Here is an 18,110-nt window from a genome sequence, read left to right as displayed (position 1 = left end):
GTGAGGCTTCTTCATGAGAGGTTATATTTTATTAAAATATCCCTCAAAATTAAAAAAATGAAATCATTTTAAAAGAAGTTAGAGTCTTGCTTACACTCCAAGTTTCTGTTTTTTAAGATGCTGGGGATCAAACTCAAGGCACACATGCAAAACAAGTGCTTTGCCACTGAGTTACACCTGTAGCCCCATATATTACAAATTGTAACCTTAAATGGCTTCTATAGATAGGAAAACAGAAAATTAGAGCACTTAAACTTTATCCCAAGGGGGAGCCCTTGCCCACTTAAAAAATAATTATTCTTATAGTGTCAAAGTTCACTGACATTTATATTCTATTCTGTAATCACAGTTGATTTTTCTACTGTTACATATAATTAGAACAAATAAAACAATTGATTTTGTTTCTTACTTATATGTTGCAATACCTTCACAATCCTGAATTAGTTTAATTCAGAAATCTTGAATCTTGATTCATGTTCTAGAACATCTTGTGTTCTTTTTTTTTTTTTTTTTTTTTTTTGCTTGTTTTTCAAAAAATAATCAGGGTTGTTACATCTGCCGGGTTATTGCATGTTTAAGGATATCTATCCATTGCCTTTATTTGTTATCTGAAGGACAAAATAATTTGGGGCTTTTGGATCCCTTCAGAAGTCTGTATACATTGCTATATTCCCTTCTAGAAAGAAATGTTACAATGTAACCAACCTTTTTTCTCCTTTAGAGATGATTTGCTATTTCTGCCCGAAATTCAAGAAAATGCCTTATTATTGGGGAAAAGAAATGTTACCAAGTTTTATCTTAGTATTGATTTTTTCCCCCTAATACAGAGTACCCATTCAGTTGTCAGACCTCATGTCATTATTTGTTCAAATTCATTTTCATCCATTCATTCTCTTCCTTTCTCTGAAGGACAACATTATATTCATTTGAATTACTTTTTCTGCCTTTCATCTTTTTATTATCGTGAAATATATATGTAAAACATAAATTGACCATTTTAACCATTTTGAAGCATTAGTTCAATGGCACTAAGTATATTCACAATATTGTACAATCGTTCATCATGCAATACAGTTCCAGAACTTCATCATCCCAAAGAGAAACTGTGTCCATTAACAATAATTCCCTGCTTTTCCTCTCCCTGATAACATCTATTCTACTTTCCCTATGAACTTGACTATCCTAGATACCTTATGTAAACGAAATCACACTGTATTTGCCCTTTTGTACAAATATCCTTGTATAAACCTGCATCTGATTTATTTTCCTTAAAATAATGTTTCAAGCTTCATTCATGTTGTAACATATATCAGAATTTCATCTTTTTTTAAGACTGAATAATACTCATTTGTAAGTATATAACAAATTTTGTTCATCCACTTAGCTGTTGATGGCCATTTGGATTATTTCAACCTTTTGGCTATTGTTGCCGCAGTGAACTTTGGTGTATAGGTTATCTATATACCTGGTCCCTGCTTTCAGTTCTTCTCAGCGTATACCTAAAGTGGAATTGCTGCAGCATATGATATTTCCATATTTATTAAAGATTCCACATACTATTTTCTATAGTGACTGCACCAATTTAACCAGAATGGTTACCTTTATGTTATGTAAATTTTGCCTCAATTTTTTTTTCTGAATGTTTTGTTCTATAGCACCCTATTCTGCCTCGTGGTTGTTATATTTTATATGAACTCTTTGAAGATGTTTTTGTCCCTGAAAACTCACAGTTTCTGTCTAGTTGCTTTCTCACATAATTGGCATTTCGGGGATATCCAATAATGCTAAATAGCTTGCTCACCTCCAAGAGAGGGAGATAATAAGCTAAGGCAAGGGCTGGTCACTGGGTGGCGCTCTGGTTTGGTTCTAGAATAGTCCCCAAAGGCCCAAGTATTAAAGGCTTGGTTCCTGGCTTGGCAGTTTTGGGAGGTGGTGGAATTTTTAAGAGGGGGGCCTTGTGGGATCTTTAGTTCATTGGGGTTGTGCCCTTTAGGGGAATAGTGGGGCCCGAGCTCCTTCTTCTTCCTCTTTCATATCTGGGCCATGGGTGAGCAGCTTGATGTGCTGCCACAAGCCCAAAAGCAATGGGGTCAAGCAGCCATGGACTGAAACCTCCAAAACCTTGAACGAAAAAAGCCTTTCCTCTTTATGTATTGATTATCCCAGCATTTGTTGTTGTTTTGTACTGAGGATTGAACCCAGGGTGCTCTACCACTGAGCTACACCCCCAGACCTTTTTATTTTTTGAGACAGGGTTTCACTAAGTTGCCAAGGCTGACCTTGAACTTGTGATCCTCCTGCTTCAGTCTTCCCAGTGGCTGGAATTGCGGACATGTGCCAACACGCCCAGACCCAGTATTTTTTATAGTAACAGAAAGTTGACTAACCAGCAGGGCTTTGAACGAGGAGCTCTGTTGCGAGTACTTGGTGGACTTTGTGTTAGGAAATAACCAATACTGGAATTTTAAATAATTTTCTTTTTGAATTGGTCAAATTCTTTCTTTTGGGTTTGTTCAGATTCTAAAAATCTCTGGCCTAGAAGTTGAAACATAGCTGTCAGTACTGTGGAAGCTGAGTCATAAAAAGAACAGAGATTTAGTTTTTAATATGAAAGCTGACACAAATATCTATTAAAAGACAAAAACTAAAAGTTACCTTTTTTATATTGACATTATTGCCCCAAATACTGTCAGCATACATTTTAAATTTTGAGGTATTTATTTTGTAAAATAAATACCTGAGATAGATACTCACTATAAAGACAAAGTGTATTAACCTAGATATACAAAAAAAGATCAATAATAATATTTTATATGACAATGAATCACTTTCCTGAACGAAGGAGGATATTGAATATAAGAAAGAGTAAAGAACATTCACAGTAGGAAAAATCATTTACATATTTAGAAACCATGATAAAGTTAACAGAGAAAACTATAAACTATATAGCTCCTTGGGGCAAAGGGTATATCTCAGTGGTACAGTGCATGTGGAAGCAGGCACAAGATCCGGTTTCAATCCCCAACACCAAAAGAAACCAACCAACAAACAAAAATTGTAGCCCCTTTCTTGATCTCCAATACGATGGTGTGATTTCTTGGAATAACCAAGATATCTTTTTATCCACCATGAAGAATGAAAACACTGTCCATATAACAAATGACATGTGATTATCATTTCAAGTTTGTTGACAGGTGATAATTCTTCTATTTTATCCACGGTCACTGAAAACTCTTACTAAAATTCCTGCTAAAAGAACAGCAATAGCCACAGCTAAAGCCATTCCACGATAGAGTATCAACTGTCTCACTGTCAAGACATCCCCAATGGTGGGCACTGCATATTGGTTGTTTTCTTCCAGTGACATGAGTTGGCTGATCTGGCTCTCTGGTCTGATGATATCAGGCAAAATCACTCCATCAGTTGTTTCTCTTTCAAGGTTTGGGAGATCTATTTGAAGAGAACAGTTGGGCATTTACTTAGGTACTGAGTTAAGGAAAAGGTCATTAGTGGAGATACATAGCACAGATTGAGCACAGGTTGTTTAAAAAAAAAAAAATGACCATTGATCCGGGCACAGTGGCACACACCTATAATCCCAGCGGCTCAGGAGGCAGAGGCATAAGGATCACAAGTTCAAAGTAAGCCTCAGCAACCTTGAGATGAGATCCTAAGTAACTTAGCAAGACGCAGTCTCAAAATAAAATATAAAAAAAAGGGCTGGGGATGTGGGTTAGTATATGTGAAATTACTTTACAAAGCATTTCAAAAGAGAGTCCAGAGTTGACCAGGCCAATTGTTATGGCTGAGACAAATTGTATTTAGTAAGAGAGTAGAATCTCATAAACTAAACAATGCTGCCACATTAAGTTTCAGTCTCTGTAAGGCAGAAATAGAGTATATTAGAAAATGGCCTCTACTACCTGTTGTGGTCGGTAGAGTCTCTTTAGTACCTTTTAGCCCAGCACGAATCTGTGCCTAAAAACAAAATCACATGAGTAAATGAAGTACAAATCAATTCAAGCTGGTAGTCTTTGATTAAAATTTCAATTTAAAGATACTGCTGAGCCACATCAATGTTTATAGCAGCTCAGTTCACAATAGCTAAGCTATGGAACCAACCTAAGTGCCCTTCAACAGATAAATGGATAAAGAAAATGTAGTACATATACACAATGGACTCTTACTCGGCCATAAAAAGAATGACCTTCTGATTTTTGCCAGTAAATGGATGGATCTGGAGACTATCATGTTAAGGTAAAATAAGCCAATCCCAAATACCAAAGGTCAAATATTCTCTTTGATGTGTGGATGCTAACACAACAAGGGGTAAAAGGAAGAATAAAAGTTCACTGGATTAGGCAAAGGGGAATGAAGGGAAGAGAGGGGGATAGGACTAGGAAAAACAATAGAATCGATCAGACACAACTTTCCTATCTTCATATATGAATACCCCACAGTGATTCTCACCATCAAGTACATCCACAAGACTGGGATCCTAATTAGAATAAGTTATACTCCACGTATGCATAAAGTGTCAAAATACACTCTATTGTCATGTACATCTGAAAAAACAAATTAAAAAAAAAACAGATACTACTGAAACTACTGCTAAAGTATTACAATATCTAGGATAGCCTTTCTTGGTCCAAAAAATGCCATTTACCCAAAGAACATAACATCAGGAAACCACAGGTTTTCTCCACATTGTTCAGCTCACCATCATAAAATAAAAAGCTGATTGTGACTACAGTTGCAAACATAATAGACTATTTATACATTGTGCCTCTTGTGTTCCTACACAAAGATAAAATGAATAAAAGCTAAAGGTAAATGTGTACATCACTGTCTAAAAGTATGGTCCAATTTCATGTCTGTATGCTCTATTCATTCAATATAATCAAACTGAGCATAGGAAAGATATACTACATCATTATTAGGCGAATCCAAAGGGATCTGAAACCCTTTGTGCAATAGCTGGTACATCTAAGCTTATTCTTGTGTCTCCTTTCTAAAAGTCCCTCCCCTAAGCCTGCCACCACCTCATCTCAAGCCTTGACACAATAAAAAGACCTCCCTGTTCAATCTACAGATACTCACATGGGTCAACACCACAACCCTCTTCCCCCAGTTACTTCCCACAGATCACATATACTCAACATCCTGCTTTGGGGTAAAAAATGGACAAAAAGTATTTTAAGAGAAGGCTGAAAAAAAGAGCTCATTGATATAAATAGGAAACCATATCACTAAGACTATTATACCAAAATAAGAATATTTCCAAGCAAATTCCCTTTGTTTTTTAAAGGTTAATCCCCTGGTTGGTAGAGTGGATCCCAATTCCGCTCTGAATTAAGAGAGAACTGTGCTGAAACAGACCTTTCTTCTGTCCTCTCCATCCCCCCCTGGCATGCCACATGCATTTCCTGACTCTGTGAGTCCTGGTAGCAGTGCTATTTTTTTCATTTTCAACCTTATAGATTCCTTATCACAGCATGGGATCAAGTAGATCCACATTTCTAAAAACCACACACAGACTGTTACCTGTTCTGCAACTCTATTCCAGTTTGTCCTCAGGATGTATATCAAGTAGAAAAGGGCTTGAAAGAAGACACAAACTATCAGTCCAGACCAGAGACCTGTGGGTATAAAATGAGCATAAGAATTGAGGTTTTCTTCAAGGCTGTTCCTATGATCATTACAATTCTTCCAATAATAGTCCATAATCCATAGATCAAACTTTCAAATTAACTTCCCTAAAATTTTACATGAGCATGGACCCTGGATTAGAAGCAAATCAACCACTGAGCTATTAATGGCAGCCAACCAGTTAACAATGCAAAACGCCTCCAAAACTGTTTGCTGTTTTATGTGCTGAGCTAACAAATACTAACTGCCTTTTTTTTGGGGGGGGGGAGGGGGCACCACGTATTGTTTTAAGGGCTAGAGACACAGAATCCAACAGGCAGACAAGGTCAAAGCCCTCAAGGAGCTTATACTGTAGTGATGGAAGTAAGATAATAAACAAGGAGTAAAATGTGGTGATTTTAAGAATGGCAAGTACCATGACAGACATTGGGCAAAGCCATGTAATAATGTCCTGCAGACAGAGCCTGAATGAGTGTCCTAGTGCTCTCTGAGATGGGGACCTGAAGAGTGAGGAGCAGGAAGAGAGATGGTTCAGGATGGCCACTGCAGGGTTCAGGCCCACAGGAGAAGGTCAGCTTGAAAGTCAGTTAGGAAGGAGGCTGGTGGCAGGGACGTAAGTGTACAGGAGAGGAGGTCAGAGAAGCAAGCTACCATGGGAGGATCCGATCCAGGGTTTACTCTCAATCTAATGGGGACCCAAGAAACTGCACCCATATTTGTTAAAACTGTGTGTGTTGGCACAAGGAGAAACTGTTTGTTAATTGCAGAATAATGGATTTTTGTAAAGTAACAAATTGATCACATTTAGAAATTTGTTCTTTATTTTTAAATCTCTATAGAAATGTTTGAGTAGAAGTTTAACACAGTGCTACATTTGAAATTGTTCAAATTATTAATTGAAGCATGGACTAGACTCCATTTCAAATTTCCTTTCAAAGGAATAGTATGTTTCAAAAATTGTTCTGGATACATATTTAAAGACATGCATAGCTCCTCAAAAGTGACTGGCATAAAATGTGTTGTATTCTGAGATGTTATAAGTTCTTTATGCCTGTTGACAGATTCATTATGGGTTGTCATTATGTATTTGTCAAGTTCATTATCACAAGCTTTCTGACCTCCACTCTCTCCCACACTTTTCCATTCTTTCCTTATGTGTAAATTTTCAACACTATATCTTCCCTTTATCATTTTTTGGAATAAGTGTATTAATCCCTGCTCTGTGAAAAGTCTTGGGTTTGATGAGACCATATGGCTGGGTATATGGCTACCGTTCCTTGTCTCTTCATACTCCAGGGCTCTTTCCTCTGCTCCAGAGAGGTGGCCAGGAATGTCTCAGAGACATCAATACCCAGGAAGCTAGGGTTTCTATAGTTTTCTCACATCACATCTCTATATAAATTCTACTGAGCCAGGTCTAGGCATTCCCATTCTTTTGAGAGAAATCAATAGCCTGAATATCCCTGAATGTCAATGGTTCCTTTACTGATACCCTGTGTTTTCTTGCTCTGAACTCCTGCAGCCAATAACTGTAGAGTTGGGTTTTTATTGTAGTTGTTTCGTTTTATTCACGATTTTCATTAGTTTTGCTGAGGAGTGCATTCATGGAGCTCTTCACACTGCCATGCATTTATTTTCTGGCTTTCAGGGTGCCCAGCTTTCTCCCTACAAATTTCTTAAATATTAACAGAAAGGAATTTATCAGCTATATAAAAGACAACTTAGGGCTAGGGATGTGGCTCAGGGGTAGAGCTTCTTGCCTAGTATTTGTGAGACACTGGGGTTTGATTCTCAGCACTGCATATAAATAAAAGAATAAGATGAAGTCCAGCAACATCAAAAAAAATTTAGGGGCTAGGATTGTGGCTCAGCGGTAGAGTGCTCACCTAGCACATGCGAGGCCCTGGGTTTGATCCTCAGCACCACATAGAAGTAAATAAACAAAATAAATGTATTGGGTACAAATAAAAAATAAATATTAAAAAAAATTTAAAAAGACAACTTATAGTCATGAGAGTTCAATATGAAGAAACTAATATTATTTACCTTTATAATAATCTAAGGATAAATATTATAGTATCATTTCTAATGGCAATAAAAAAGCATTTGACAAAATTATTAAATATTTGTTGAAAACATTCAATAAAATAGACTCCATAGGTACTTCCTGAACATAATAAAACACACACACAAACATACACAAAACATGTGTACTTCAGCCCCCAATACAGCAGAAACATTGAAGCATGATCGCTAAAGTCACAAATAAAACAAGACGTTCCACTGTTAACATAAAAATTGATTATACTACTAGAGGAATTACACAGGAAAAAGGAATCAGTGGAATGAAAGTTGGGGAGGAGATTTTTATAAAATTGAAATCATTTGCTGATGATGTGATTCTATGCCTGGAAAGCCCTTGAGGATAAACTGAAAAATACTGTACACAACAAGAGGAATTCAGAAGAGTAACAAGGTCCAACATCTACTTGCAGTTATTAACAGACTTCACATACACAACAACTAACAGATTTTATAATGAAGGAGGTTTATAATGAAGGAGAAGTCTGTTTTCTCTTGGTATAATAAAATTCCTGGAACTGGGTAATTTATAAAAGAAAGAGGTTTATTTTGGCTCATGGTTCTCAAGGCAAGATCCAAGCATATGCTCAGCTTCTGCTTAAATGTTAAAACCCTGAAATCTGAAACCCCCCAAACCACAATTGCCATGATAAAAAAAAAAAAAAAAAAGGCTGTTAGAAAGGGGTAGAAAGCTAAATTTTGAGGAAGGGGTTGGCCACATTTGGAATGACAAATGTATCATCTGTCTGTATGACATAAGCATTCCTTATCAGATTTTCCTAACTTCTAGCCATGCTTATGTGTTGTGTGGAGGACCCAGGAGTCCTCTACACGCACTCTTGTACAGACAGACCACAAATCTGGTAGGAAGGAACTGGTGACAGAACAGCAACACTGTTGGGTAATTGTCTTCTATTCCAATGGTTCACATAATTATTTTTTAACAAGTCACTAATTTTGCTGGCTTCTTCAGGCAAATGTGGCAAGTCATTAAAAGCTCCTGGAATTCCATCAGCTAGAGGGAATGCCAATAATGACAAATGGCTTTTTGTGTGTGTGTGTGATGGGGGGAGGTCTCATTATGTCATACATGTGACTTCAAACTTGTGGCCCTCCTGCCCCTTCTTTAATCCTAAGAAGCTGGAATTACAGACACATGCCACCACACATGGTTACATGCTGTATTACATGACCAAACCCTAACCAGAATTTGGCTTTCTCACACTATCACATAGCTCTCTTTTTTTCATGGAACAATGACCCAAACTTGATGAAAAACACACCTGAGCAGAAGCAAACATTTCTAAAATGTTCATCAGATAATGGAACACTGAAGCTATGAGTATCAGAGAAGCACCTATTTCATGAAAACACAGGTGACTTCCAAGTATTGGATGAACTGGCAGGTGGATTTCAAAGTCAGTTTCTAAATCTTTGGTGAGACTGTATTTATTCTGTACAGACAGAGATCTATTGGTACCATCTTGAGATGAATCTCAAGAGAGAAGAATTTCCTCAAGGAAGAAATGAGGTGTCTGGGGGCTGGGGATGTGGCTCAAGTGGTAGCGTGCTCGCCTGGCATGCATGAGGCACTGGGTTTGAGCCTTAGCACCACATAAAAATAAAATAAAGATATTGTGTCCACCTAAAACTAAAAAAAAAATAAATATTAAAAAAAATAAATGAGGTGTCTGGTAAAAAACAGAAGTTTCCTTGAGCTATATACTACCCTTCCCTTCCTTTGCAAGAAAACAGGTGCTGAGAAGTAACCTCTAAAGAGGGTAATAACAGGGTGTGGGAAATAATAGATGCTAAGATGAATGCTATTGCCACAGCCATGGTAAACTCCCAACTCTTTCTTTCTTGCAAGTGGGATAAATCCTTTGCAGATATGAAGGATATAGTGACACGACTCTTCAGGTTTGGGAGCATTGGGTGGTGCAGAGTCCTTGAATCTGAATGACTTACATATCAGCAGCTGGGAGTAAAGCCAAGACTTCTAAGGGGGAGAGAACAGAAGCATAGCCATCTATCTCCTGGCTCCTAATGAAGACCAACATCCAAGAGCAGAAAGTGGAAAAAATGTCAAAGCACAAGAGAGGAGTGAAAGCAAAGAGCAGAGAGTATGAAATTATAAGAGACAGGGACCTCGCTCGTTTCTTTTTATATCCCTAGATACTAACAGAGTACAGGGCCTGACATACAGGTACTCATGGAATGCTTATTGAATAAATGATGGAATAATGAAATGCAAATGAGTGAAATACATGAGAGCAAAGAGGGCAGATCTGAAGCCCTATAACCTGGGTTCAAATTCAGCCTCATCCCTTATTGCCTGTGAGACCTTTGAACAAATTATTTAACTTCTTCAGGCTTTAGGTTTTTTCATGCATAAAGTGAACCAATGGGATACTGTATATTTAAGAAACACAAAATACATAAAGAATGTAGCATAATTTTGACACATACTTTTTATGATTATTATCTCATATTCTATTACGTTGTCTCATACTGAAAATAAATATACTTAAAATATAGAAAAATTGTTAAAATACTACTGTAGAAGTTTATGCCAGAATAATAATGCAAAAAAAAAAGAAACAAAAGGAATGAAAATTAGAAAAGGAGTAAAATTATCTCTTCGCAGATGACACAATCATATATATAGAACCCTCCCCTAAAAAACTTAGATGTAATAAATGAATCCAATTGAATTTTAATATACAAGATCAAGATACAAAAAGATACAAAAATCATCCATGCTTTGATATAGTGTCAATGAGCAATGTGCAGAGAAAGTTGAGAAAATAAATCTAATTATAGCAGCATCCAAAAGAATAAAATATCTAGGAATAAATTTAGCCAAAAAAGTAAAAGAGTTGTACCTTTAAAACTGCTATCATTACTGTAAGAAACTGAAGACCTAAATAAATAGAAAGGTATTCATGTTTATAGATGGGAAGACTTAATACTGTTAAGGTGGCCATACTCTTCAAAGCAGTCTTACAGATTCAATGCAATTCTGGTCCAAATGCTAATGATCTTTCATGCAGAAATGGAAAACGTGATGATCAAATTCATATGAAATTAAGCCTTGAACAGCCAAAATAATATTTAAAAAGAAAAAAATCAGAGAATTCACACTTCCTGATTTCAATCCTTACTACAAAGCTACAGCAATTGAGGCAGTGTGGTACGGTCCTAAAGACAGACATATAGGCCAAAAAACAGATATGACAGTGCAGGAAAAAAAGCCCATACATTTATAGCTAAGTGATTTTCAATAAGATTGCTAACCAAGGTCATTCAGTGGAGAAAGAACAGTCCTTTCAACAAAAGCTGCTCATTCTTTCTGGGTGATTCTACCTGAGTTTTAGGCCTGATGAAACTACAGATGTTCCCTGTAGCTTCTCACAGGCCCTCCGTCCTTCTCTTCTGCCATACTTAGCCTAACAGAAATTGACTAGTTGTATAATTAATAATTTAATCTTGGGCTCATTCTGAGGACAGGAGCATGTTTATTTTGTCCAATACTGCATTTCCACTGTATTTATACAAAGGAGGCACTGAATATAAATGGGGGAATAATTTTTTCCTATTCCACAGGGCAACTTTCTAGTTAATTGCTTTATATTTCAAGCAGTTTATTTTAATATGACAAAGTGAGATTCAAAGTAAGTCCCTGAGGACTGAATCACATACCTATTATCCCAAGTTTAGCAGCAAACATCAGAGACACTCCAATTGGAAAACCAAAAATGTAGTAACCAATGGCATTCAAGATAGCACCAATCTTCTGTTTTCCTATACCTCTCAGCACTCCTCCGCAGGTGCCCTAAGGGGAGGAGAACCAACACCAACTTTGCAGTCACGCAGCCATCATCATATCAAGTTCAGAGTAGTGCATTAGTATCTCACAAGTCTGTTGTGCTCAAATAGTCTGTCTCAAAGCAGACCTCACAGACCTTTATGTAAGAGATAAAGGAAAACACTTCGCTTCTAAAATTATGATAACAGACTGGGGATGTCGCTCAGTGATAGAGCACTTGCCTAGCATGCAAGGGGCCCTGGGTTCCATCCTCAGCACCACAAAAATAAAGAATAAATAAAAAGAAAGAAATAAATTTAAGTTATTTTAACAGCAGCAACAACAAATAGAACCACAAAAACTTTACTCAGAAAAATCATCAGGTAACATAATTTAAGTTTCTTTTTATCTTGACTACTTGACTATCTTGCGAATCTGGCTACTCACAATAGCCAAATTATATAATTGCCCAGATGCCATCAATCGATGAATGGATCAAGAAAGTGTGGTATATATACCCAATGGAGTTTTACTCAGCCACAAAGAAGAATGAAATTATGATATTTGCTGGTAAATGGGTGGAAATGGATAATATCATGCTAATTGAAATAAGCCAGACTCAAAAAATCAGGAGTCAAATGTTTTCTCATATTGTCAGCTAGAGCAAAATAAAGAAAGAAAGGTGAGGAGGGGGTATGAGGAGGCTGGGGTGAGAGACATCATAAAGATACAGGGAAGATGAGTTGAGTGGAAGAAGATGGAGAGGGAGGGATTAGGAACAGGAAAGGGGGTCAGGAATATGGAATGAATTTGACAAAATCATGTTATATGAATATATAAATATAACACTGGGAATTTCACCTTTTTGTATATGTAGAAAGTACCAATCAAAAATAAACAAGTGAAAGGAAGATCAGTAGAGAAAGAACAGAGGAAGGGAGAAGGGGAGGAACAGGAACTGAAATCAAATTCCATGCATGTATAATTTTGTCCAAATGAACCCAACTATAATGTTCTAATTTTAAAAAATTAAAAACATTTGTTCTCTAAAGGAAAAAAAATAAATCAAAATAAAAATATTTTATAGTCAGGCATGGTGGTGCACATCTGAAATCCCAGTGACTTAGGAGGCTAAGATACGAGGATCACAAGTTTGAGGCCAGCCTTAGTAACTTAGCAAGGCCTAACCAACTTAGCAAGACCCTATCTCAAAATAAAAAAATTAAAAGGACTGGGGCTGTGACTCAGCACCTCTGAGTTTAATCCTCAGTACCAAAAAATTTTTAAAAATGATATTTTGTAAAATCATATACAAAAAAAGGATTTATAGGCTTCATTGATGGTATCTCAGCAGAAATTGGTCTAAAATTATAGCCAAAAAATATTAATGCAGTTGTGAGCTTCTTTTCCATACTCTTCTTACCACTTGCTGTGTTCAGTCACAGGCATCACATCTTCAGAGTAATATGGGAAAAATTCAAGAAATTCCATGGTGGGGTGGGGAGCAAGATGACAAAAGGGCCTAGGAACCATGAAGAATAATTGTTCAAACTGAGAAGAAGCCTTCAGGGGTGATTCTGCAGTACAGCCATAGATTCTTCAGATACCCATAGATCCAAAAAAGACCAAACTAGAGAAAGACCTTCTAGTGGGCAGAATTAATTTAAAGGCATCATGGCAGGCCTGAGAGGACTCAAGCAGGGGTCACCCCACCCCTTGGCTGGATGTCACTTAGGGCAGAGGAGGAGATGGAGAACTCAATCTCCTCCACCTTGTGAGGCTACACACTCAAGTAACTCATCTTTCCCTCAAGTGGCCCAGACTGCTTGAAGCAAGAGCTCACTCTTCTTAAAAATGAAATAGCAGATATTTATTTTTAATTAAAAAATTTAGAAACACAAAACACATTTTGTTATGTACTTTAGAGTAAAATCACTCCAAATACTCACTGCAAGTGCATCAAATAGATGAAAGGGAGCAAAAATCGGCATCACTTGGCTCACAAGGGAAATAATATCCCTGTTGGAGGAAAAGAAAGTAGTCAGTGACCTAAAAATCATAAATCTGACAATTCAGTAAAAAAAAAAAAAAAAAAAAAAAAAAAAAACAACAACAACAACAAAAAATTTCTTTTTGACAAATTAAGTATATAATAAAACCTCATTAATTCAAATTTTACTACATGGAATTTAGGTTAAAAGGGACATGGACTAAGCTGCCATTAGAGCATAATTCTTTTTTTTTTTGCAATTCAATTCTTATTACACATAAACAGCATAATTTTTTATATCTCTGGTTGTATGCATAGTATATTCACACCAATTCGTGTCTTCATACATGTACTTTGGATAGTAATGATCATCAGGTTCCACCATCATTAACTCCATGCCCCCTCCCTTCCCCTCCAACCCCTCTGCCCTATCTGGAGTTCGTCTATTCCTCCCATGCTGCATCTCCCTATCCCACTATGAATCAGCCTCCTTATATGAGAGAAAACATTCGGCATTTGGTTTTAGAGCATAATTCTCAAAGCTTCATTTATGAGGAAGTAAATATGGGGGTTGGGAAGAAAAAGCAGGTTTCAATCTGTGTATAGAAAGCCTCCTCTGTATAAAGGAGTCTTCCTCAAAAATGGAGTTGAAAGCAGTATTCATATAGGTAACATTTTTCTCTTCAGGGATGTCCTTGACTCTTCATTTATGAAAGATCTGCCTACAGCTTCTGCAGAGGACATCTTGGAGCTCTGAAGGCACAGCAGGGACAGGGTCATTATGAATGAAATTAATGGAACAGGCCACAGTACCCTCCTCTCCCAGAGAAAAGATTTCCTACTCTCTCCCATGAACCTTCACAGGAAGCCTGATGGTCATCCAGAACCACCAGATTAGGCAAAGCCTGCAGTCACTTCTCTCACTCAGAGGAGTGACCTCTTTGGAACAGACTGGTACGACTGCAGCCACCTAAATGTGCACTCCCTCCACTGATCAACACAATGATATGGTCTTTCATTTAAAAAATACAAACATGGCATTAATGCCCACCAGGAACTAAGGAAAATCAATAGCATATTTTTTTAAAAAGGAAAAATCAAAATAAGTATGATGACACAAAAGGAAGCAGGAAAAATGTAAGGAACTTGATAAAAAATTTTAAATTGTCATTACTATTCTTAGTGACATTCAGGAGCTAACAGTAGGGAGTTAAGGAAAAGGGAGCCATTGGGTAAAAATAATTGGAGATGAAAAATGTGAACAATAAAATTTTAGTTACAGACCAGAAAATGAATGGTCATGGCTAAAGACTAAATTCCAACTTGGAAGATAAAGTTGAGGAATGTCCCAAAACACAAAGAGAGATTAGGGAAAAGAGATGCTTTGGATTAATGAGTAAGTTCTATCATTTGTCTGAAAAGAATTCCAAAAGGAGAACAGAAAAATGCACAGGAGGGAGTAAATTTAAAAAAAAAAAAAAGTGCACAGCCAAGGACAAAAATATATGAAAGACTTAAAAAAAAAAAAAAAAAAGACTTCTACAAGAGAATGAGAGCCATATTAGCACTGGAAAGTCTACGATATCTCAGTGACATCATGGAAGATGGCAGAGAAGGAAGCTTAAGAATCAGCCTCTTCCCAAGCTACCACTGAACTGGTAAGAAATGTCAGAATCAGCCACTTCTGAACTCTGGAGTCCAGTCAAACACTTGCAAAATAAGAAGAGTGCTTGGTGAAGAGGCTGGTGAGAGCTGGTTGAGTCTGGCATTCAACAGAGCAGCTGTGTTTTCCCATTCTCCCAGTAGAATCTGGCAAATATTACCAGACCTCAGTTTTTTAGAACTCTAGAGCTGAACCGAAGGCGCTTTTAAGTGTCCTAATGGGTGCACTTATTCAAGACAAGTGGCTGAGGGGCTGGGGTTGTAACTCACATTCTTGTGTAGTTTTCTACTGCCAGGTTGGACAATAAGGGCCTTGTCCTTCAAAAGTCAGAGTTGAATGTTTTGATCTATCAGGTTAACTGAGGGACTGGCGCAGAGGCCCTTTGGACTGCTGTGCCTTCCCAGGCAGTGCCTGTCAAGGAATTTAAAGAGGCTGGGTGCCGTGGCGCATGCCTGTAATTTCAGAGACTCAGGAGGCTGAGGAAGGAGGATCACAAATTCGAGACTAGTCTCAGCAACTTAGCTGAAATTCTGTCTCAAAAGAAAAGTAAAAAGGGTTGGGGATGTAGCTCAGTGGCAAAGCATCCCTTGGTTCAATTCCCAGTATTGGGGATAAAAAAATCTTTTTAAAGAGAGCTTTCAAAAAAAATCCTCATCAGATCAAAACATTTATAGAAATCTCTTATGAGGTCATAGAGACTGTGTAAAAGCTAGTTTGGAAGGTTACCAAACAAAAGGACTGTAGCCCTCTACAAGCAAGAACAGCAATGCCTGGGGAAGAAAGACAATCTGATTGCCACAGTCACCTATTATAATATTCAAAATGTCTAGTTCTCAACAACAAAACAATTGTGAAGCATACAAAGAGAAAGGAAGAAAGAAAAGTAGAATCTAGCAAATATTATCAGACCCCATTTTTTTTTTCCAAACTCTAGAAATGAACCAAAGGCGCTTTAGGTGTCTGGGGTACTTATTCAAGACAAGCAGCTGAGGGGCTGGGGTCATGGCTCAGTGGTAGAGCATTTGCCTAGTACTTGTGAGGCACTGGGCTCAATCCTCGGCATCACATAAAAAATAAAATAAAGGTATTGTGTCTATCTACGACTAAAACAAATGTTTAACAAAAGTGGCTGAATATTGGTGAGAACAGCAGGCTTTGTGATGTTGTAACTTATCCTAATGTTTCCTGCCAACAAGGACACCTTGAACATTAACTGGTAACCCTGAACATTGACAGTTTATGTTCCATGACCTGAGGAAGAACAGCTGGCTCTTTTGAAGCCTTGTTCACAAAGCGCAATTATTATATCCCAGACAGACCACATGTCTGGTGGTTTCCTAGAAAACCCTACTTGGAAGGCCGTCTTTATTTCACCTGATTCAAACCTGCCCAGGGCTAAATTCAATCTTTGAGGGATTGTACATGTTGGAAACCTGTGCAGGCAAATGTTTCAGCTGACTCTGCCTCAGGCAGAGGATAACAGTTTGGGTTATAGGTGAGAAAGGAAGATTTTAACTCAAAATAAGGATGATACCTTATTGATATAATTGATACCAATCATTGCTAGCAAGTTCTTCATCACTGAAGTTATATAAGTATAAGCTGCAGGGTCTACAAAATATATTTTGGAGGAATCCCAGTATTAGATGGGTATTTACATTAAATAGCTCTTTGGATCTCTTTAATTCTAAGATTTTTTTCAAATCTGTCTAGGTTTTTTGACATTATGTTTTAAAATTTTCTTCTGTCAATAGAGGAGAGCCTCTGTTTGGGGAATTCTAATACATGGTTTTAAGGCCATTCACAGCCTGCTGATACTATCTATTTATTTTTCTTTCCAGTCTTTTCTATCTACATTTTATTTAGGATATTTACTATTGCTGTATATTTAAATTCCTTATTTTTTTCTTCTATGGTATCTAATGGGCTATTAATGTCATCTAATATTCTGTACAATTTGGTTTTATTTTGTTTTTTATATCTTTGATGTCTCACTTCAACATGCTCATATATTTCTCTTCTTTGTTTCATTTTGTTGTTCCTCTTCTACCTTCTTTTTTAAAAAATTTTTTTAGTTATAGATGGACACAATACCTCTATTTTATTTATTTTTATGTGATGCTGAGGATCGAACCCAGTGTGTCATATGTGTGAGGCAAGCGCTCTGCCACTGAGCCACAACTCCAGCTCTAATGAAGATATGAATCATAGTTTTAAAAGCTGTTCTAATATCCTTGTATAGGAGTAATTCAGTTTTCTGTTTCATTTCTGGGTCATTTTCCATTGACTGATACCTCCCTTCATTACAGATTTTAGTTTCTTGCTTCTATGTTTGCCTGGTCTGGTCATTTTTTTAGATTTTTTTTTTTTTAAGTTGTAGATGCACACAATGCTTTTATTTTTATTTATTTATTTTTATGTGGTGCTGAGGATCAAACCTAGTACCTCAGCCACACTGGGCCAGCAGCGCTCTACCACTGAGCCCCAGCCCCAGCCCTGCCTGGTCATTTTTAATTGACTGCTAGGTGTTGTAAATTTTACGTTGTTGGGTCCAGCACATCTATTCAAAACTCCCATTTTGTATACCCTTGAGCTTTGATGCAGTTAAGTTTCCTAGAAACAGTCTGATACTTTCAAGGTTTGTACTTAGGCTTGGGTAGGCAAGATCGGAGCACCTTTGAGACCTAGGACTAATTCTTTTCTTCTAGGCAACACCCTTCTGAAAACTCTACCAGATAGATGTCCTATATTGGGGCTGTTTCATTCAGCTGGTGGTATCACAAACTCTTCCTAATCCTTTATAAACTCCAGGGACTATTCTGCCTGCTCCTTTTGGCCCATTTTCCCTGAGTTATTTACATACACAACTCAGTGGTCAGCTCAAGATCTAGAAAGACCTCTGAGGATCTTGAAAGTGC

The 18,110-nt window shown here is 37.2% G+C and overlaps 1 protein-coding gene and 1 pseudogene across 1 annotated transcript in view; both read right to left on the bottom strand.

Annotated features, from left to right (window-relative positions):
* Positions 1-3,211: 3,211 nt before the first annotated feature.
* LOC143410565 (multidrug and toxin extrusion protein 2-like) overlaps positions 3,212-18,110 on the bottom strand; it is a 50,741-nt gene continuing 35,842 nt past the window's right edge. The window contains exons 13-17 of the mRNA XM_076871419.1: positions 13,489-13,558; positions 11,434-11,566; positions 5,545-5,639; positions 3,924-3,978; positions 3,212-3,450 (exon numbers count right to left, since the gene is read on the bottom strand). Coding sequence (XP_076727534.1) covers positions 3,212-3,450; positions 3,924-3,978; positions 5,545-5,639; positions 11,434-11,566; positions 13,489-13,558 — 592 coding nt within the window. The remainder of the gene's footprint in view (positions 3,451-3,923; positions 3,979-5,544; positions 5,640-11,433; positions 11,567-13,488; positions 13,559-18,110) is intronic.
* Positions 6,858-7,034, bottom strand: LOC143409852 (KRAB domain-containing protein 5-like; annotated as a pseudogene).

The sequence above is a fragment of the Callospermophilus lateralis genome, chromosome 11, assembly GCF_048772815.1.
Source record: "Callospermophilus lateralis isolate mCalLat2 chromosome 11, mCalLat2.hap1, whole genome shotgun sequence".
Classification (NCBI taxonomy): domain Eukaryota; kingdom Metazoa; phylum Chordata; class Mammalia; order Rodentia; family Sciuridae; genus Callospermophilus; species Callospermophilus lateralis.
This window is presented reverse-complemented; position numbering and strand designations above follow the sequence as displayed.